This window comes from Coregonus clupeaformis, chromosome 8 (assembly GCF_020615455.1).
Source record: "Coregonus clupeaformis isolate EN_2021a chromosome 8, ASM2061545v1, whole genome shotgun sequence".
Lineage (NCBI taxonomy): Eukaryota > Metazoa > Chordata > Actinopteri > Salmoniformes > Salmonidae > Coregonus > Coregonus clupeaformis.
The window spans coordinates 59393746-59411852 of record NC_059199.1 but is presented as its reverse complement, the minus strand read 5'-3'; the positions used below and the strand labels follow the sequence as shown (position 1 = coordinate 59411852).

The 18107-nt window shown below is 44.6% G+C and overlaps 1 protein-coding gene across 1 annotated transcript; it reads right to left on the bottom strand.

Annotated features, from left to right (window-relative positions):
- Window positions 1–869: 869 nt before the first annotated feature.
- Window positions 870–17131, bottom strand: LOC121572241 (alpha-1,3-mannosyl-glycoprotein 2-beta-N-acetylglucosaminyltransferase). Its single transcript, XM_041884196.2, has 3 exons — window positions 16647–17131; window positions 7957–9376; window positions 870–3029 (listed from the first exon to the last, which is right to left on the bottom strand). The coding sequence occupies exons 2-3, from the start codon at window positions 8818–8820 to the stop codon at window positions 2328–2330; spliced, it is 1566 nt and encodes a 521-aa protein (XP_041740130.2). The 5' UTR covers window positions 8821–9376; window positions 16647–17131; the 3' UTR covers window positions 870–2327.
- Window positions 17132–18107: the final 976 nt, after the last annotated feature.

The window sequence follows — 18107 nt, the reverse complement described above, 5'->3', positions numbered from 1 at the left end:
ACATACTGGAAGTAGTACACTACATAGGGAATAGGGTGCCATTTGGGACGTATTTATCACCTCAAGACTGACGCATTTTAAACAGCTAGTGAGATCAGGCTGTCATGCCAGCTGCTACACGATGAAATACAGTAGCCTTAGCCTAAAGCAGAAACCTCGACCAGACCTATTATGTCAGCGCAGTGCGTTGTTGGGACCACCCGCCGTCATTTTCTCCCGTTTCTAAATTTAGAAACGTTTTTCAAATTATGGCAGGTATTCTGTTCAGAGGTGCTAACTGCTCGACAATCCTACAGGTCTGTCCATGCCTCAACATAGCTAATCTATATAAGTAATGTGCAAAATGCTAAATAATTTCATATAAAAATGTACTAAACTGAGGTATTGAGCTAACTAGCCTCGGACACTCCAGCTTGATTTGGAATGATGGCCCAGAGAGACTATGGACATAAGTCTTTGAGTTAGCAAATATTTTCAGGGAATCACAGTTGATCGGCCAATAGTCTTAAATACTGTCCTCAATGGTCTCCTTGTCTAAATCTGCTTGCTGAGGCACCTCAGTTGATCTCTTCTAATCTGGATTGTAAAGTGTTAAAAATCAGACCAATGTTTGTGAAACAGTAAGCGAGACCTGTCAGGAAGTCAACAGGAGAAGAGTGCACTCGAAAGGAAGTGAGGAGGGGTAGCCTAGACTGAATGGCTCCCTATATAGCCCCATAAAGGAATAGGGTGCCATTTGTGACGCACATAGAGGTTACAGGCACAAGTGGGAAACGATTGTTGGAAAATGACCAGGAACAATAAAACCCAGATCCAATAACATTAGCTGACAGTCAAAAGATAAGACACACAATGGATGTGGACAAATATCAAAATAGTCAGTTTTAATTTGCAACGTATTCAAGTTCTAAACATGTCAGGCAGTGGTTTTTACACATCACCATAAAGACATATGAATCAATCTTCCAGACAATCAATCACCCCAGAACTAAATCCAGTACATTAATAAAATCACCATTTTCTTCATGCATCACCCAGTTACACCAATCATGTAAATCAAGAAAAAACAAACATGTAAACAATCGTAATCATTGGTTTTTCAACAAACCTAACTGTAGAAGACCACCATTTGAATGTCATGGAATTACAACCGACCATTAATTTGGAAAACGGCTTAAGTGTAGTACCGTCCCAAATGGCACACTTCCCTTTACAGTGCACTTCTTTTGACCATGGCCCATAGGGTTCTGGTCAAAGGTAGTGCACTATATAGGGAATAGGATGCCATTTGGGATACAGACAACAGAATGTCACACACAATGTGTTAAACTGGCCCGCTGCATGGCGATGTATGAATCTCTGATCATTTATTTGTAGGATCATCTCTTTATAAACCAATTTACAAGAGCTACATCATTCCCAAAATAGTATTTGTACTTTTTCATTTTATGAATAAATCTAATTATATATTTATGAGAAAAGTTTAATACCAGTAACTAATATTTTGACCTCATTCATTGACTTTGCGTGGAATACTGCAAGTTATTTTAAAGTAGACAGAGGCCGTCCCAAATGGCTCCCTATATAGTGCACTACTTTTGACCAGAGCCCTATGGTTCCTGGTCAAAAGTAGGGCACTAAAATGGGGAAAAGGGTGCCATTTTGGACTTAAGCAGAGGGGTTTCGCCTCCCCTTTAAGATCGGGTGACACGGAACAACACAAAAAGCAAGTCTGAGGCCTCCAAATCCATGTAATCAAACTGACGTTTTAAGACATCACGTTGAAGCAAACCGTGAACCACGTGTCAAACTCATTCCACAGAGGGCCGAGTGTCTGCGGGTTTTCGCTCCTTCTTTGTCCTTGATTGAGGAATTCAGATCACTGATTAGTAAGGAACTCCCCACACCTGGTTGTCTAGGTCTTAATTAGAAGGAAAACACCAAAAACCAGCGGACACTCGGCCCTCCATGGAATGAGTTTGACACCCCTACCGTAAACCTTTCCAGCTCGAGCAGGAGAACAACCAAACATTAAATGGTTCTTTCTTTCTTTCTTTCTTTGAGACTTACTACGTGGTTTCACTCCCTGGGTGTTGCCCTGTGTCACACTGCATTCAGGTTCACTCCTAAAACAAGGCGTTACTCCTCTCCTCCACCCACCCTACTTCTATCATATATCCAGTTCCTTTACCCACCAAGCCTGTCTGTTTTGTTTAGCTTCAGTTCCTTCATGTGACCTTGTTTTTGTTTTCTTTGGTTAGAGAGGGTGTTCCTCTCTGTCAAGTCTGTCTGTCTGTCTGTCTCGCACTACGTCCTGTCCAAACCTCTCAGCTCCAGCTGACGTCGTACTTTGTCCATCCCTCAGGTGGGGTCAAGAAGACCCGTCGTCCACGGGACAGGAAGCTGACCACGCCCCTGTAACCCGCACGGGGAACCCCCGATTTCAAGTCATCCATCACCCCTAAGTGTCGGGCCAGAACCTTAAAACTGTCCCGGCTGGAATATTGCACCCGGTACGGACCTGTTCCACTCAAACCGCCCCCTTGCTGTAGCTCCTCCACCTTAATTAGGGGGGCGCTGTAAACCTGCTTCACAAAGTTCACGTCAAAGTTCTCCTTCATCAAGTAAGACAGATCCTGTTTGGTGAAAGGCACAAAGTCAGTGTTGAGTATAATGTAGCGCAGGTACTGGTCGAAGAACTGACCCAAGCTGACACCCTTGCGTCCGAAGGTTATAGTTCTGGAGATCTCTGGGCGGATGCAGGAGCGCTCCTTACGCTGCTCAGGGTGACGCATCCAGTCGTCCCAGAAGGCTGCGGGCCACTTGGGTTCTAGTTCGTCCCAGACGTCCTTCAACAGCATCCAGCCCAGCCCAGGGAAGAAGTCTGTCCTGTAGAGGAGGTCCGCCTTCCCAGGGTCCACCAGCCCCTCCCTGCCGTTGTCGTTCCAGGCAGACACACACCACAGGGTGGGGTCAGAGGTCAAGATGGGGTGGAGGGCACGGAAGTACTCAAAGAAGTCTGGGGCCACCTTGGAGAGAGATTCATCTGATTAGTAAACTGTGTTACAGTGAGAGAACTTAGAGAGTAGGCTTTCCTCCAGTTATAAGAAGCAATTGTTATTCAGTATATACAGTAGCCTACATTACTAAACTCAGGAAAAAAAGAAACGTCCCTTTTTCAGGTCCCTGTCTTTCAAAGATCATTCGTAAAAATCTAAATAACTTCACAGATCTTCATTGTAAAGGGTTTAAACACTGTTTCCCATGCTTGTTCAATGAACCATAAACAATTAATGAACATGCACCTGTGGAACGGTCGTTAAGACACTAACAGCTTACAGACGGTAGGCAATTAAGGTCACAGTTATGAAAACTTAGGACACTAAAGAGGCCTTTCTACGGACTCTGAAAAACACCAAAAGAAAGATGCCCAGGGTCCCTGCTCATCTGCGTGAACGTGCCTTAGGCATGCTGCAAGGAGGCATGAGGACTGCAGATGTGGCCAGGGCAATAAATTGCAATGTCCATACTGTGAGACGCCTAAGACAGCACTACAGGGAGACAGGACGGACAGCTGATCGTCCTCGCAGTGGCAGACCACGTGTAACAACACCTGCACAGGATCGGTACATCCGAACATCACACCTGCGGGACAGGTACAGGATGGCAACAACAACTGCCCAAGGTCCTCACCAGACATCACCGGCAACAACGTCGCCTATGGGCACAAGCCCACCGTCGCTGGACCAGACAGGACTGACAAAAAGTGCTCTTCACTGACGAGTCGCGGTTGTCTCACCAGGGGTGATGGTCGGATTCGCGTTTATCGTCAAAGGAATGAGCGTTACACCGAGGCCTGTACTCTGGAGTGGGATTGATTTGGAGGTGGAGGGTCCGTCATGGTCTGGGGCGGTGTGTCACAGCATCATCGGACTGAGCTTGTTGTCATTGCAGGCAATCTCAACGCTGTGCGTTACAGGGAAGACATCCTCCTCCCTCATGTGGTACCCTTCCTGCAGGCTCATCCTGACATGACCATCCAGCATGACAATGCCACCAGCCATACTGCTCGTTCTGTGCGTGATTTCCTGCAAGACAGGAATGTCAGTGTTCTGCCATGGCCAGCGAAGAGCCCGGATCTCAATCCCATTGAGCACGTCTGGGACCTGTTGGATCGGAGGGTGAGGGCTAGGGCCATTCCCCCCAGAAATGTCCGGGAACTTGCAGGTGCCTTGGTGGAAGAGTGGGGTAACATCTCATAGCAAGAACTGGCAAATCTGGTGCAGTCCATGAGGAGGAGATGCACTGCAGTACTTAATGCAGCTGGTGGTCACACCAGATACTGACTGTTACTTTTGATTTTGACCCCCCCTTTGTTCAGGGACACATTATCCAATTTCTGTTAGTCACATGTCTGTGGAACTTGTTCAGTTTATGTCTCAGTTGTTGAATCTTGTTATGTTCATACAAATATTTACACATGTTAAGTTTGCTGAAAATAAAACGCAGTTGACAGGGAGGGGACGTTACTTTTTTTGCTGAGTTTATTTATGATAACTGAAAACTGCTAGCCTGGGCCCAGATCTGTTTGTGCCATTGTTTCACCTCCTTGTCATGCTAAACATAATAAGGAGTTGGCAAAAGAGCAGAAACAGACTGGTATCCAGGCTATATTAAAGAGACCAGAAACAGACTGGTATCCAGGCTATATTAAAGTGACCAGAAACAGACTGGTATCCAGGCTATATTAAAAGAGACCAGAAACAGACTGGTATCCAGGCTAGAAAACTGCATCTGCTGTATGAATGTATGCAAAGCAAACAAAACATCCACAGGGGCTTCAAGGAATGAGTCCAACATGTTTGGCTGACCAATACAATGCCAATGGTATGTCAACATGAAATGACTAGCCAAAACAAAACATTATAAATTTGTCTTCGAAAGCATCTGCGGGAACAGTTACATAAGTGTGTGTGGGGGGTTTAGCCTAAAAGCTTTAAAACTGGTGACTCATGGCAGTTCTGTTGTTTTAACCATTTCCTGTAACTCTCATTACACGTCTGGTGCAGAATTCTACCGATGACGTTTTTTTCCAGACCATTTGTTCACCCAGCTGGCTGTTTCACTCAGGCTACTACCCAAATGGCACCCTATTCCCTATATAGTGCACTACTTTAGACCAGAGCCCTATTCCCTATGTAGTGCACTACTTTAGACCAGAACCCTATTCCCTATATAGTGCACTACTTTAGACCAGAACCCTATTCCCTATGTAGTGCACTACTTTAGACCAGAACCCTATTCCCTATGTAGTGCACTACTTTAGACCAGAACCCTATTCCCTATGTAGTGCACTACTTTAGACCAGAACCCTATGGCCCACAGGGTGCCATTTGGGACGCAACCTTGGTCTGATTTGATGGGGGACAGAATGAACAGAGCAGGATTTAGGGATCCCTCCTCACACCCCTCTCTGCTAGGTGCCAACGTGGTTAATCCACTAATCAGTTAAATGTTCTAATCTGGGAAGGCCAACCAGGATTACAGCTGTCCACTGAATTGGACACATTGATTAAGACATTTCCCCTCTCTGTTCCCCTCTGTTCACCCCTTTGACTCCTCCCCTCTGTACCCTCCTCTGACTCCTCCCCTCTATGTTTTAGGCTATCCAATGAATGTGCTGCACAAATGAGGAACATTATAGGATCAACGTTCATCATCATGATCCACATTTGAATGTGAGACAGATTTAATTACACTGAAGAAAAATATAAACACAGCATGTAAAGTGTTGGTCCCATGTTTCATGAGCTGAAGTAAAAAGATCCCAGACATTTTCCATACGCACAAAATGATTATTTCTCGAAAAGGTTGTGCACAAATGTGATTCAATCCGTGTTAGTGAGCATTTCTCCTTTGCCAAGATAATCCATCCACCTGACAGGTGTGGCATATCAAGAAGCTGATTAAACAGCATGATCATTACACAGGTGCACCTTGTGCTAGGGACAATAAAAGGCCACGAAAATGTGCAGTTTTGTCACACAACACAATGCCACAGATGTCTCAAGTTTTGAGGGGGCATGCAATTGGCATGCTGACTGCAGGAATGTCCACCAGAGCTGTTGCCAGGGAATTGAAATGTTCATTTCTCTACCATAAACCACCTCCAACGTTGTTGTAGAGAATTTGGCAGTACGTCCAACCGGCCTCACAACCACAGACCACGTGTAACCACACCAGCCCAGGACCTCCACATCCAGCTTATTCACCTGTGGGATAGTCTGAGACCAGCCACCTGGACAGCTGATGAAACTGTGGGTTTGCACAAGCGAATAATTTCTGCACAAACTGTCAGAAACGTCTCAGGGAAGCTCATTTGCGTGCTCGTCATCCTCACCAGGGTCTTGACCTGACTGCAGTTCGGCGTCGTAACCGACTTCAGTGGGCAAATGCTCACCTTCGATGGCCACTGGCACACTGGAGAAGTGTGCTCTTCACAGATGACTACCGGTTTCAACTGTACCGGAAAGATGGCAGACAGCGTGTATGTCGTCGTGTGGGGGAACGGTTTGCTGATGTCAACATTGTGAACCGAGTGCCCCATGGTGGCGGTGGGGTTATGGTATGGGCAGGCATAAACTACGGACAACGAACACAATTGCATTTTATTGATAGTCCAGAGGCCCGAGATCCTGAGGCCCATTGTCGGGCCATTAATCCGCCGCCATCACCTCTTGTTTCAGCATGATAATGCACGTCCCCATGTCGCAAGGATCTGTACACAATTCCTGGAAGCTGAAAATGTCCCTGCATCCTCACCAGACATGTCACCCATTGAGCATGTTTGGGATGCTCTGGATCGCAGTGTACGACAGCGTGCTCCAGTTCCTGCCAATATCCAGCAACTTCACACAGCCATTGAAGAGGAGTGGGACAACATTCCACAGGCCATAATCAACAGCCTGATCAACTCTATGCAAAGGAGAGGTGTCGCGCCCGCATGAGGCAAATGGTGGTCACACCAGATACTGACAGGTTCTGATCCAAGCCCCTATCTTTTTTTAAAAGGTATCTGTGACCAAAATATGCATATCTGTATTCCCAGTCATGTGAAATCCATAGATTAGGGCCGAATGAATTTATTTCAATTGACTGATTTCCTTATATGAACTGTAACTCAGTAAAATCTTTGAAATTGTTGCGTTTACATTTTTGTTCAGGGTACATTCATTCCTATCAAAGGCCCATTTAAACCAATGGAAAGTGTTGAATAAGCAGAGAGGGATGGCATCTCTAGACACTGCAGCGGAGCTGGGGGCAGGTTTAAGCTTTGTTCTGCAAACGAAGCACTTAAATGTTTTGTTGTAGGCCACAGGGTCGTCGGTGCCCTTAGAGAAGTTAAGGCTCGCACCGAATGTGGATCTAGCGTTTGTCTGCTGATTCAGCGCTGTGTTTTAGGAACCACCCGCTGTAGACGTCCGACTGGCTACATTTTTCATGCGATTCTACATGTAAAATCGGTTGGAACTCGATTCGCAAATACGTTCAGAGGTGCTAAGTACTCTCGGCCAGCCACCACTACTGCTGTTTCTGAACCCCTAAGCTTTTGGGATAATGCCAGGGCTGGAGCGCAGCTGCAAACCTTGCAACTGAAAAAGCAGCAGCGGATAAATCAGTTCGGACTAGGCCTACTTATACAGAGCCTCATGCAAGTCACTAAAAAGTCTTGACGCTTCACATCAATGCCTTGGTGACAAGCAGAAGTGCAGGGATTTCATTTCCCTGACTGAATTCATCAGGATCTTCTTTTGAACCTCATGCAAGTCACCAGCAACTCAGACACTTCTAATCAACGCTTCAACACATTTAGACTGAGGTGCACTTTAAATTCATTTCTCAGTTACAGTGCATGCAGACAGAGGTGTATGGATTTCAGTTACTGTTCACACTTACCTCCAAGTCATCTTCAACGATCACCACACTGGAGTAAGAGAGAGTGTTGAACACCTGGTTGAGGGCCCAGCGGTAGTGTCTGGCAATCTTATAGTAGCCCTGGAACTTCCTGTGCTCCGGCCGTACCAGGATGTCCGAGAGGTCTGGTTGGCTAATGAGGGTCACCTGACTGCCATATGAGCCAATCACGCGGGCTGTCTCAGCATGGCCACAGTCCTGACTAACTATGATTGGGTAGAGTTCTGCAGAGGTGCGGTATTGGATCAATTTGTCAAGACTCCTTTTCACGGTCACTCTGTCACAGGCAATGACCAATATGGGAATGACAACTTGTGGGCTGATGACAGTAACTTCCAATTTGATGTTGTCGGTCAGCTCTTTTATTTCATTGTCCGGTTTTGTGTCTACTTTAGGGTCTGGGACTGCTGTAATGATTAATTCCGGTGTATTTTTCTCTTGGTCCTTGTTCTCTGAATTGTCCTTTGGGGGTACTGGAGGTAACCGTGGCGACAGTTTGTGTTGCCCTTTCTCTTCTATTTTCCCTCCATCCGTCTCTCTTTTTCCCATCTCTTTCCTCTTTTCCCATAGTGACCTGTGACTCTGGATCTGCTTCAGAAGTTCCTTCTGGGTCTTGAGTTCCAATTCTACCTCTTCGGCCAATCGGATCACCTCGCCAGCCAGATTAGTCCCACCCCCTTTTATTCTGGCCACGCCCCACTCTTCCCGCCCCCCTGGTTCAGCCCCTCCCCCTTCCCCAAAGCGACCAATGGGAGTCCGTCCCCAAAGGAAAAGGAGAAGCAAGCCATTGCAGGCGACGAATAGGAAAGCTCCACACAAGATAAGGGAACCTCTCTTGCGAACCATGGCCCAATGACATCAGAGGATGGACTACAGTGAGGTAAAGACTACAGCTGAGGGGGGGACAGTGTTGAAGTGACAAACAGCCAATAGGGTCCAATCAAAAAGATGAGAATGAAAAGACGTTGTCCAATAGGGGTGGAGAGAACAGAGGTCCAATCACATGATCCTTACTACTCATCCAATAATTTTGCGTGATCGATAACATGACAAGAGAATGATCCAGAACCTTTATTGCGGAGACATAGATGGAGACGCATGTAACCCGACTGTGGAGACGTGCGTAACCTAACTGTGTGTTGTTATCGGCTTGGCTGTCCTCCATGAAATAGTGGAGCAGGAGAGCGAGTTGGGGCGAGGGGAAACTGAGAAAAAAAGGAAAGTCTAAAAAACGGGGAGAGGGGTGTTTGGATAAACGGGGAGAGGGGTGTTTGGATAAACGGGGAGAGGGGTGTTTGGATAAACGGGGAGAGGGGTGTTTGGATAAGATAAAAAGGGAGAACCAGGGTCACGTTGAGGTGGAGGGGCTGAGAGTCCTTGGGGTTATCCCTCGGCCATCACCCTGAAACAGAGAGAGAGAGAGAAAAGAAAGTGTGTTAGCGTCAGTTAAGTACATTTCAATTTTCAAGTTTTTCCCCCATCAGTGAAACAGTCTGAAATAAACAAGCACTATATGATCACTAACACACAAGTCCCTTATAGACTATAACTATTTTCTATTATCTAGAGTCTGTTATTATCTAGCCAACTGTATCATTGAGCAGATTCAGAACACTGAGCCAAACTGTTCAGTAGAGGCTGCTGCCTCATCGTTGATGGCCAAGATTTTGTGTGGTACGCCTCTGAATCAAGCTGTCAAACTCTGCTCAGGGTCCATGCTTATGAATCAAGCTGTCAAGTTCAGTACTGGAATAGCTTAACTTTTCACTACCTTTATTAGGATCGGTGCACAGCTAAAGGCATTACCATATTATGTATCTATCAGCCTGAGTAAGTATCACAGAGGCACAGGACGTATCACAGAGGAACAGGACCCATCAGCCTGAGTATCACAGAGGAACAGGACCCATCAGCCTGAGTATCACAGAGGGACAGGACCCATCAGCCTGAGTATCACAGAGGGACAGGACCCATCAGCCTGAGTATCACAGAGGAACAGGACCCATCAGCCTGAGTATCACAGAGGGACAGGACCCATCAGCCTGAGTATCACAGAGGAACAGGACCCATCAGCCTGAGTATCACAGAGGGACAGGACCCATCAGCCTGAGAATCACAGAGGGACAGGACCCATCAGCCTGAGTATCACAGAGGGACAGGACCCATCAGCCTGAGTATCACAGAGGTACAGGACATCCTGTCAGCACAAATTTCAGCTAAAGCACTTCTACAGACTGTTGTAGAGTGCTTGTGCGAGTGTGGTTTTAAACCCAACTGTAAAGTCCAGAAACGTAATGCCATGGCCATCCATATTCTATTCAATGGAGATTTTTTTAAAAGCCTGTTAGCTGGACAGTAACCAAAGGGACCCTGTGTGCTATATTCAAATGATTTAATTCACCCAGCCAGCTCCACAGGGAGTCTCTGAGATAACAAACGTATACCAGCCAGCATCCAAAGGCAGTCTTTCTGAGGAGCTTGGTATCACACTCCAACCTAACACTGCCCTAAATGGATATCACATTGATCATTTTAGGCTCTTTGTTGATGGAAACAAACACAGCACGACAGCACTAGCAGTTTCAGCCTTCAGGGAAACACACTGTCAGGGTTTGTCCCAAATGGAATCAAATTCCCTATATAGTGCACTAATATTGACCAGAATCCTATGGAACGTGGTCTAAAGTAGTGCACTGTATAGGGAATAGGGTGCCATCTGGGACTCCGCCACTGCAGGACCTTTTGTTATGGTTCACCCCCAGCAGGTTTCTCCAGAGGATGAGTTTAAACTAGATTGTTTATATCCGGGATGGGCAACTTTGAAGGGGGCCACAAAAAACTCATGAGGGGCCGCATAGCTCACAGGTCTGTGTACCCACACACGCAGTCAGAGCCGACCCTAGCAAAACATTTTAGCGGCCCCCTCTTGACAGCAGAGAGACATTTTAGAGTTAATTTCCATTAATTCTACACATTTTGCCATGGGGGTTTAGAGAACATTTTACAGTTTTAAAGCAACTTTGCTGCAATTCTTAACATTTTGCCTTAAGGTGGAGAGAAATGTTTGCAGTTTATTTATTTTTTTGACTAACAAAATCAATGGAGGCCCCCCGTCTATAATTCGACCATGATTACTACAAGTTTAGATAGCTGGCTAGACTAACTTACCAGTCCAAAAACGTGTTTGCTGCCATGGGCTAATTGAGTGACTGTCTATAACCAGGTTTCAATCCAACAGGCCTGATGGAAACAGCAAAATTGTCTGTTAACTTTCCAAATGTCGACAATACAAAATACACTACACAAGGTGGGATCTGTGTGTCGGTAAAATGTATTATGCAAGAAAAAGCGGAGGAAAAGCTTTTATGCGCAAATATTGATATAATAATAATCATATGGAAGTAAACTTGTGAGTCACGCGATGACATGTGTGGTTCTCCCACTACGCAGTTTATTGGGCTACAGATGAAATAAGTTACAAACTTCACAGGGTGGTGAAAGTACAAGGTGAGGCGCTTGATGCTCCTTTCCAATAAATATAGAGGGTCTTATTCTGGTTACATGATGATCGATGCTTGGTGCCATTTGAAAAATAAAAATAAATCTTGCTCTTTTGTCCATAATAACCTCATGATGTTGGCTATACCCGCATTGTCTATATGAGCTGTTGGCTAGAGGGCACGTGTCAGTGCCAGTGGGAAAATTCGCTATATAACGCAACATTTTTTTGTGACAAAAGCATTAGTAGAGTTGAAAATGCCATGGAAACCTATTTAACTTTTTGTTTTTTTTCCGGTACGTCGGAATTTAACCTTGCACTATGTCGTTACACACAGCCTTTTATCAGCAACAAGTACATTTGATGGAAAATGCACATATTGTTTTTAATGCGGATTTTAGAACAGTCACATGAAAATCGGTCGCCAATTGGACGGAAACCTAGCCACTGACTGACATAAGCGGAAAAACTGCTGACGCACCTGGTGTATTCCATTATTCTAACTCTCAACAGTAAGTTGAGACCCCGACTGAGCACCACACATCCATTTTCTAACACCACCCTGCTGCTACCACCAAAACCTGATTGCATCCTAAACGGCACCCTATATAGTAATAATAATAATAATATGCCATTTAGCAGACGCTTTTATCCAAAGCGACTTACAGTCATGCGTGCATACATTTTTGTGTATGGGTGGTCCCGGGGATCGAACCCACTACCTTGGCGTTACAAGCGCCGTGCTCTACCAGTTGAGCTACAGAGGACCACATGGTCAAAGTAGTGTACTAAATAGGGAATGGGGTGTAATTTGGGACGTAACCCCAATTTCCCAACGGGCATCTTGGAGCTGGAAGCAGTTTCCTGCCCATGAATCCCCCTAACAAGGTATTAAACCTGTATATGGACAGTCAGTCTGCAGGGACTAGGAGGACAGAACATACACTATATCCGTAGATGTACTCTTGGGACGCATCTCAATAGTCTTACGTAGCTTCGTACATCCCTTTCCCTGCTCTCTCCTGACTGACTAGGTCCATCCATTCATACCACACTGATTAAACTAGCGTTTAGCCTACATTAAAATACGTTTTAAACTTCCATTCAGGACGACTGAATGTTTTCCTGTTTGAACATGGTTCATGCCAGATGGTCCAATAGGCTCAGGCCTATAACACGTGTGGCACACCCGGTACATATTAGCTCTTAGCTTTAAAAAGTGAAGGAACTTAGTCATAAACAAGTCTGACGATTACCCTAGGTCAGTCAAATATTGTGAGTTATTGCTTATGCAATCACTCTAATAAGTGGTTTGAGAGAAGAGAGTGACCACACAAAGTCAATTTGCTGACGATTTAAAAAGAGACTCAAGCCTTCCCTCAGAGCTCACACAAACCTGGCACCGTCACCTCTTCTCCTTGGTTTTAAAATGTTGTAAATACTTCTGGAGTGAGCATTTCAATAGCAAAAAAAAAACTCCAGCCTTAAAAGGCAAGCTGACCAAATAATATCCAAGCTTCATAACCAGGTCAGGGATCTAGCCTACTGCGTTTGCAATATCTGGAACGCTTTCAATGACTGAAAATTTGCTGAAATGGACAGTCAAATTCCATAAAAATAGGCCTAGATATCACAGAAAACATGGGCATAAATTCACGGTCAAATATCTGCCAGACCTGTGCTAATAATTTAACTATTTAGTGCATCCAAGAGAACCCTTTCAACAAGGTCCATGTCTTGACCACATCATCACCTGACTTGGCTAAAGCCTGAAATGCCCGTCTGAACAGACAATGAGCTCTATAGAGGGAGGGCAGAAAGAAATGGGGGAACAGGTACTGAGAACACTGCATGTACATTTACATTTTAGTCATTTAGCAGACGCTCTTATCCAGAGCGACTTACAGTTAGCGAGTGCATACATTTTCATACTTGCGAAAGTATGCGAAAACGAACCCACAACCCTGGCGTTGCAAGCGCCATGCTCTACCAACTGAGCTACAGGGGATAAGGGTATCGAGACACGATTTGGAAAGATGGCCTCGTGAGGCTTAGATAAGGGGATTGATTGAGTCCAGAGAAAGAGGTCACTGTATATCCTAACGGGAGACTTTCAACAGACGAGGTGTCTAAACCAATTACAGGTGATAATAAGAACAACGATAATCTTGTAAGCATGGCAATCGGACTAAGTATAAACTAGATTCTCAGAGTGGATGTCCTGGTCTGGATGAGTAATGTGCTGCTGTAGCCTACACCAACTTTCAAATTTGTCCTCCATACTTTGTTCACAGCGTAAATACTAGGCTAACTGATGCTTATATCCACTTTTAACTTTCAGGAAATGTAGGCTATGTTGGAGAGTAGGGCTGGAATTTCCAGGGACCTCATGATACGATATTATCACAAAACTTTTGTGCCGATACGATACGTATTGCGATTCTATATGTATTGCGATTCGATACCGTGATTTTATTGCGAGTCGATGTTCCAAACATATTGCTCACCATATGTCTGCTGCAGAGAGACAAGCCAATGGAAAACAAGTTTTGATCAGTCATGGAAATAAAAGTGCTGAAAACAAATTGGTTCCCTAGCTAAAGGGATACTTCGGGATTTTGGCAATGAGGCCCTTTATCTACTTCCCCAGAGTCTGATGAACTCGTGGATACCCTTTTTATGTCTGTGTCCAGTATGAAGGAAGTTAATGCTAACTAGCGTTAGCGCAACGACTGGAAGTCTGAGTATTAAGCATGCTAGCAGATACCCATAGACTTCCAGTCATTGCGCTAACGCTAGTTAGCAATTGAGCTAGTTATCAACTTCCTTGAAACTGCACGCAGGTATCCACGAGTTCATCAGACTCTGGGGAAGTAGATAAAGGGCCTCATTGCCATAGTCCCAAAGTATCCCTTTAAAAAGAAGATGGAAAACAAGCTATGAAGGAAAAATACTGGAGTTTTGGTGCAGGTACAGCCAACTAGCGCAAAAATAATATTGCAAAACTGTCAAAACTATACGATATATCGTCAAAAATAATATCCCGATATGTAACTTTAGATTGTTCCCCATCACTATTGGAGAGGAAATCGGTGAGCCTCGTTTCCTGGATGCTCAAACGGGCAACAAATTCAACAGAGCTGGAGAGGCTAATCTACCCATCTCACCATGGGAACACCAAGAGCTACAACTATTCCAGCTGACACTCACTAGCACACATAGAGGGTTAACGTTACATCGGAAACACATGGCTTCAAACTTTCAAACACCTAGACATGGTAGGATTGCAACACTAGACAGCTATAGGGTGAGTGAACGAGGGAATGAAGCAGTTGAGGGAAACGCACACAGAAAGAGAGAAAAAGGAGGTACTGCACTAAAGGTTTTGGGGTTTGAGGACAGAGGAGTAGACAGCATAGACTTGTGGGTAGTGTTGGTGGAACCATAAGGAGAGGAAGTACAAACCAACGACGCTAGACGGAGAGGAATATGCTTAAGCAAAAGGCAGTTTATTAAACAACAGAGATAGCTGGTACTGCTCAAGCTACATGCATGGACCCATTCAGTTGCCTCTTATGGAGACAGTTGAAAAAGGGATCAAAAACAGAGTTTTCAGCATTACTTTATACAATGCAACACAAAGGAAGGGGTCCTTCTTCTAGTCCCTTGATTGGTTCCCGAGGCGTAGGAGGCGGGTCTGCTCTGTCCAGAGTAGAAGCCCCATTTTGTTCACGGCAGAGTCCTCTGCCCTAGGCACCCAACCAGTAGAAAGAGGTGCAGTTTGTGTGTGTGCGTAACTCGTGAGGCATGAGGATGAGTGTGCGTATGCCTGGAGATGTGTGTGTGAATGTGTGTATGTTCTCAAAGGAAAGACTCGTGGGGAGCAACCAGATTGTGGCCTGTGGCGTGGGTGTTTGTCCTTGAGAAGATATTGGCTCTGTCCATTGTTCTTGCATAGGAACAGCATTGATTGAAAACAAGCTCCTAACATTAAAATGGGTCATGCACAAGATTTTAGTCAGACCAAGCTATAACATTTTAATATTTACTACGACAGTAGACAGAAACATCAAAGAGGGAAATAAAAGAGGGAGACGGCAATCACTTGCTAATCTATGGTAGCATTGTAAGAGACAAGTTACACAAAAGCCAAAGAAGAAAGGCTTGAAAGGAGGTGCCAAAAGGTGAATAAAAGCATTGTTCTTCAGTACCTGAAGCAGAGAGCAGTCTAGTTCTCCAGTGTCTCTTTCAACACATCATCAGAAAGTTTAAAGGCAGGGAGAGGATGATTAATGGGGTGGGAGAAACTAAAGAATGGAAGGGGAGGGAGGGAATTGTTGCTCACCCTCACAGGAACAGAGCCATTTGAAACTCTAACCTCCTATTTTTAACCCTCTCTCTCTCTCTCTCACACTGACACGTGTAGGTACCTGAGTGGTTAAAACGTTGTAATTAGAAGGTCGATGTTAAACTGATTCAGTAGTCTTGCTAAAATTAGGTTTGTTATTAAAGTAGCTACTTGAAGGTGTCCTAGTCTAGAGAAGAGTAGGCTACTAAACCAATCTGGGCATGAGTATAATGATGAAGAAAAGCAAAGTCAGTCTCAAGGCAACGTATGTATCAGTGTCACTTCGATATTTTTGTTTTGACAGTTCGCTATATCGTACCTCGACTATCGCTTGCCAGTCAAAGACGTGGCCAATTACAAAGCAGCAACTTGGCAAACGCCATTGCCAAATGAATGGAATATCTGAAAATGGCTACAATAGTTTATGGATAATAACAAACGTGACCAAATTACACAACTATCTCACAATTTCAAAAACCGAATGGCAAGCAATCTAGTGCTCCCACTGCCTAACGTTTCTAACTAGTAGCTAGCTTGCATGTGATTGATTGCATGACTGGGATAGCTAGCTATTGACACTTATTGCAACCACAATGAGTTAGAAATCTTTGGAAATTGCAATACTTGAACAATTGCATATTGTTGATGCTAGCTAGCATACATTCTAGTAAGTCAGAAATCGAGCTTTTCAGAAAATCAAATGCTAACTAGTTAGTACCATAACGAGCTGGCTAGGTACATCAAATCAAATCGATTTAAGTTAACTTCAGACAACTAACGTTAGCTACCTCTCTAACTAAGCATGAGTACAATTTCCACCGTCACCTTTTGTCATTTCCCCTGTAGGACGTGTTGCTTGCTTTCTGGAAAGCCCGCTTTGATGTCGACGAATAGTCTCCACTCTCACTTTTCTTCCTCTCCGTTTTGCCCACCGGTGTCAGTACCTCACTGCATGTCCAGTTCCCATTTTCCCCTCTCACCCCTCACGACCTAGGATCCGCCATTTAGCTAGATGTGTTAATTTTTTTTATATAAACAAAATTATTCACCAAGATGAATTTGCGATAAGCATCGTCCTCTTCACCACCGCTCTCCTACCAATTCCGTCCAAGCCAGTGTCTGTTTCACTGGCTCTTGACCGTATACTTAATTTAACACCAACACCGAATTGTATACTCTACTTCCGGATTGACTCATTAAGCAAGGCCAACCTCTGCTTTCCTCCCCTTTACAATTTCCCCTAGCAACAAAGTGCCCTGACAACCGTTGTAACCGTTGTTTCTGCTATCTTTCTGTTGTGTCTATGGTTAGTTATCAAAATGCAGTGTTCTGCTGAAACAAAACCCTGCGCGTTGCCAGTGCCAACTGCCATCTGGTCTGCGCGGTGTGCAATCAGTTGGACATTTTTTCTCCGCTCAAATTTGGCACCGCCTCTTGATTCATTGATAAGAGTTGACAAGTTGTCAAGTCATATCACTACACTTCAGACAGAGAGACTTGAACTTTGAACGTCCAGTAAATGTAGACTAGTGCTACTGCCTGTTGATGATGCTTACTCATATACAATTCATCCTGAAATGTGATATCTTTGAATGAAAGTTTTTTTTTTATAGGATAGAGTATGCCATCTTTTGATGACAGACACACAAAAGTGGTATGTGAATAATTTATTAATTTACATTCATGCCTATGTGTGTCGACTCCAGGCAAGGGCCACCACTGCATGTAGGGTTATGGTCACAACACCACTGTAGTTATTCCAGGGACAGGCTTGCAGTTCTTGGTGTTCAGTGGCAATAAACCGATCCATGATTAACATGATCAATGTCCGATCCAGAGTTGAAGCTCTGCAGATAGTGGAGTGAGTCCATGGCAGAGGGAAGTCAACTATCTCTCTCTCTCTCTCTTATTGTGTCCGTCCCAAATGCCACCCCGTTATCAAATGGCACCCAATTACCTACATAGTGCACAACTTTTGACCAGGGCCCAAACTGCACCCTGGTCAAAAGTAGTGCACTACATAGGGAATAGGCTCTGGTCATTTGGGATACCTCCATTGTCTATCATTTAGTTGTTGTGTTTTTGAGGTCCCTGTGGTGCAGACAGCTGCTCCTCAGCTCCTGCTCCTCAGCTGAGATCTAAACAGAAGAGAACCACAATGAAAACACAGTTTTATTTTTATGTTCTTGTAACATACAGTACCAGTCTAAAGTTTGGACACACCTACTCATTCCAGGGTTTATCTTTATTTTTTAAAAACTATTTTCTACATTGTAGAATAATGGT

Excerpts from the sequence above, each read along its gene's own strand:
- LOC121572241 (XM_041884196.2), bottom strand. The coding sequence starts at position 8,820 with ATGGTTCGCAAGAGAGGTTCCCTTATCTTGTGTGGAGCTTTCCTATTC. Across the intron at positions 3,030-7,956 it reads TCGTTGAAGATGACTTGGAG|GTGGCCCCAGACTTCTTTGA; the intron begins GTAAGTGTGAAC and ends TCTCTCTCCAAG.